Source organism: Eimeria necatrix, genomic scaffold (genome assembly GCF_000499385.1).
Source record: "Eimeria necatrix Houghton genomic scaffold, Enh_scaff263, whole genome shotgun sequence".
Classification (NCBI taxonomy): Eukaryota; Apicomplexa; class Conoidasida; order Eucoccidiorida; family Eimeriidae; genus Eimeria; species Eimeria necatrix.
In genome coordinates, this window is record NW_013653188.1 from 5,001 (window position 1) to 9,098 (window position 4,098).

At 55.0% G+C, this 4,098-nt stretch overlaps 1 protein-coding gene across 1 annotated transcript; it reads right to left on the minus strand.

Moving 5' to 3' along the window:
- Positions 1-156: 156 nt before the first annotated feature.
- ENH_00036060 (hypothetical protein, conserved) lies at positions 157-3,855 on the minus strand (the record flags this gene model as incomplete). The annotated part of the gene is made up of 10 exons (XM_013580416.1): positions 157-336; positions 557-628; positions 872-938; positions 1,146-1,258; positions 1,718-1,782; positions 1,982-2,108; positions 2,232-2,698; positions 2,825-2,891; positions 3,023-3,249; positions 3,720-3,855. 10 exons carry the CDS (start codon positions 3,853-3,855, stop codon positions 157-159), a joined length of 1,521 nt encoding a protein of 506 aa, XP_013435870.1.
- Between the last annotated feature and the right edge of the window lie 243 nt (positions 3,856-4,098).

Below are 4,098 nucleotides of genomic sequence, written 5' to 3' on the forward strand. Positions count from 1 at the left end.
CGCAGGCAGGAGCAGGGGAGGCACGCAGCAGCGGCAAAGGCAGCAAACAGCAACAAGGGCAGTCCACGCTGCAGCAACACCAGCCGCTGCTGCTGCTGCCGCTGCTGCTGCCGCCGCTGCTGCTGCTGCTGCTGCTGCTGCTGCTGCCTGAGGTGTCTAGACAGCGTGGGTGCCTTCTTCTTTTCTTTTAATTATTTTAATTCTATTTGCTGCTCTGCTTAGCTGCTTCTTAATTCGCACTGCATGCGCTGCTGTTGCTTCTGCTGGCAGCTCCAGCACTCCGCGGCGGTGCAGCGACGCCAGGTGGTCTGCTGCTGCAGCAGCAGCGCCTTGAACCTGCAGCAGCAGCAGCAGCAGCAGCAGCAGCAGCAGCAGCAGCAGATGGGCCTCATACGCAACTGCTGCTGCTGTGGGGTGGCCGCATAGCCCAGCAAAGAAGCACTCTGCGTTGAACAGCGCAGAGCAGCAGCAGCAGCAGCAACAGCAGCAAGTGCAGCAGCAGCAAGTGCAGCAGCAGCAAGTGCAGCAGCAGCAACTGCAGCAGCAGCAGCAGCACCTTAGTTGTCCTTAAGCAGCCCGTCGTTTCCTCCGGCAGCAGCGGCACTACAGGAGACCCCACAAAGCGTTTCTGCAGAAAAGAGCAGCAGCAAAAAACACACAAACCCTAAACCCTAAACCCTAAACCCTAAACCCTAAACCCTAGACCCTAAACCCTAAGGCCACTGGGGAGAACTAGGGGATAGGGTTTTGAGGGTCACAGAGCTGCCTTGCGAAGTGTGTGAAGCATACGCAGATGCACAAATAAGGGTTTAGGGTTTAGGGTAGGGTTTAGGGTTTAGGGTAGGGTTTAGGGTTTAGGGTTTTGCCTCACGCGGCCCATTTTGAAGGAGACAATCCCTTTCCTTGCTGCTGCTTCTTTTGCTTTTTCGCCCGCTAGCCTGCACCACACCTCTTAACCCAAAACCCTAAACCCTAAACCCTAGACCCTAAACCCTAAACCCTAAACCCTAAATCCTAAACCCTTATGCTTGTCAAAACCCTAGAACGCACGGGACGCAGCTGATCTGTAGATACATCTCTGGCAGCAGCAGCAGCAGCAGCAGCAGCGGCAGCAGCAGCAGCAGCAGCAGCAGCAACAGACTAACCTCTTGGCGCTTCTATCAGCCTGCTGCTGCTGCTGCTGCTGCAGCTCCTGCAGCAGCTGCGGCAGCTGGTCAATAGACTTCCTGAGGGCTTTCTGCTGCTGCTTAGCAGCAGCCTGAGCAGCAAAATGAAAAGGGTTTGCCTCCGCGCTAGGGTTTAGGGCTAGAGCTAGGGTTTAGGGTTTACAACTAGGGCTAGGGTTTAGGGTTTGCAGCTAGAACTAGGGTTTAGGGTTTGGAAACAGAGTTGGGGGTTATAAGCAGTAGCGAGGGCTTGCAGGCAGGGTTTGGCGGCCTAGGGTTTAGGGCTAGCTAGGGTTTAGGGTTTAGAGCCCGCTAGGGTTTAGGGTTTAGAGCTACCAAGGGTTTAGGGTTTAGAGCTTGCTAGGGAATCAGCTAGGGTTTGAGGTTTAGAGCTAGGGTTTACTGGCTAGGGTTTAAGACTAGAGCTGGCTAGGGTTTAGGGTTTAGAGGCAGCTAGGGATTAGAAACAGCTAGGGTTTAGAGACATCAAAAGTCTGCAAATAGCTAGGGTTTAGGGTTTAGGGTTTAGGGTTTAGGGTTTAGAAGCCTACCCGGCGCAGCTGCTTCAGGTGCCGGCGCTGCCGATTTCTGTCCGTGCGCGTCTTCTTCTTCGGCTCTGCAGGCCATAAACCCTAAACCCTAAACCCTAAACCCTAAACCCTAAACCCTAAACCCTTGATTATAACATTCCAGGCCCTGCAGTCTGACCCCTGGGGCCGCAGCAAGAAACTAAGCCCCAATACGTAAGCCCTGAACCTCAAACCCTAAACCCTAAACCCTAAACCCTAAACCCTAATGAGGCAGCAAGCGCGCACTCTTGTAAACCCTTGCCGGCGCAGACTCGTCTTCTTCTGCTTCCTCCTCTGCTGCTGCTGCTGCTGCTGCTGCTGCTGCTGCACTACTTGTAGAGACTTTGCCTTGCGTCACCAGCTCCATCAGCATCTGCACAGCAGCAGCAGCAGCAGCAGCAGCAGCAGCAGCAGCAGCAGCAGCAGGAATAATGAGAACTGAATTTAAAGCTGAAATGAAAGCAGCAAAAAGGAAGCAGCTGTCTGTACACCTCACGCGCTGTCTGTCCAGCTCAGTGCTGCCTTCAAGAGCAGCAGCGCCGAGTTGCTGCTGCAGCGCAGCAGCAACAGGTTTTCTGTATTTGAGGAGTTTGTGGGGGTTTTGCTGCTGCAGCAGCAGCAGCTGCTGCTGCTGCAGCAGCAGCTGCTGCTGCTGCTTGTCCTGCTCGTGGCTCCGGACCACCGCGTGCGCAGAACGCCCCTCCTGCTGCTGCAGCACAGCAGCAGCAGCAGCAGCAACTAGCTGCTGCTGCTGCACTTCTTTCGAAGGATTGTAAGAAGAACTTTCTTCAGGCAGCAGCAGCGGCGGCACCAGCTGCAGCAGCTCCCTCAGGCGGCAGCGCCGCCGCTTGCTGCTGCTGCTGCTGCTGCTGCTGCTGCTGCTGCTGCTCGCTGCTGCTGCTTCTGCTGCTGCGGGCGTTGCTGCTGCTGCTGCTGCTGTTGCTGCTGCTGCTTTGCGCTTCTCTGGACGCAAAGCAAGCAAAAAGCAAGCAGCAAACCTCCCGCTCTCTCCACCCACCAACAATCCAAACCCTAAACCCTAAACCCTAAACCCTAAACCCTAAACCCTAAACCCTAAACCCTACTGACTGTTGACTACCGCCTCCAGTGCCTCGTCTTCCCACAAGTCGACGCATGCTTCCGCTGCCTTTTTAGCCTGTGCCCCCACACAAACCCTAAACCCTAAACCCTAAACCCTAAACCCTAAACCCTAGGCTCTGCTAACCCTCTGTGGCCTCCCGGGAGCTTTGAGGACCTAGGGTTTAGGGTTTAGGGTTTAGGGTTTACTTTGATTCTTGCTGCTGTTTCTGCTCTCTTTTTGCTGCCTTTTATGACTCTCTCTAGCTGCTTCTTGTGGGCCTGCGTCGCCACTTCCAGCAGCGGCTTCTTGCTGCTGCTGCTGCTGCTGCTGCTGCTGCTGCTGCTGCTGCTGCTGCTGCTGCCTTCGGCTAAGAGCTGCGGCCGCTGCAGCAAACGCCGCGCCCCCCGCGAAAGGTGTGATGTGTCATCGGCGCCTGAGCAGCAGCAGCAGCAGCAGCAGCAACAGCAGCAGCAGCAGCAGCAGCAGCAGCAATCAAGTTGCTTCCCACAGCAAAGGGTTTGGCGGTAGCTTGGCTGTGGCTCATCTGCTGGTTGAGGGTTTAGGGTTTAGGGTTTAGGGTTTACAGAATGGGCGAGAAAGCCACTTTCCTAGACTCCAGAGTCTCGGGTTTGCTGCTCGAGACTTAGGGTTTAGGGTTTAGGGTTTAGGGCCAAGCCCAGGCTCTAGGGTTTAGGTTTCAGGGGTAAGCCTAGGGTTTAGGGTTTAGGGGTAACCCTAGGGTTTAGGGTTTAGGACTATCCCGAGGGTTTAGGGTTTAGGGTTTAGTTGCTGCTGCTCCCAGGCGCAGCAGCCGGTGCGCCGGCTGCGCCGGAAGGAGCCCGCAAAGCCCTTAGAGTTTAGGGTTTAGGGTTTAGGGTTTAGGGTTTAGGGTTTAGGGTTTACCTTCGGTGTCGAGGACAAAGAGCTCGTCTGCTGCTGCTAACTGCTGCGCCTTTTCTCTTAAGGGTTTTTCATCTAAGAATTTTTCTGCTGCAGTCAGTTGGCCCTTTTTCCACTTCGAGCGCCGGCTGGCCCCCATTCTCAAACCCTAAACCCTAAACCCTAAACCCTAAACCCTAAACCCTAAACCCTAAACCCTAAACCCTAAACCCGCAAACCCTAAACCCTAAACCCTAAACCCTAAACCCTAAACCCTAAACCCTAAACCCTAAGCTGACCACTGCACTAGGCAAGGTCTGGGAGAGGTCGCGAGGTGCGAAACCCTGAAACCGCGAGAATAGGTTGAAGGGCTCCAGCCGAAGCTCGAAACCCTAAACCCTAA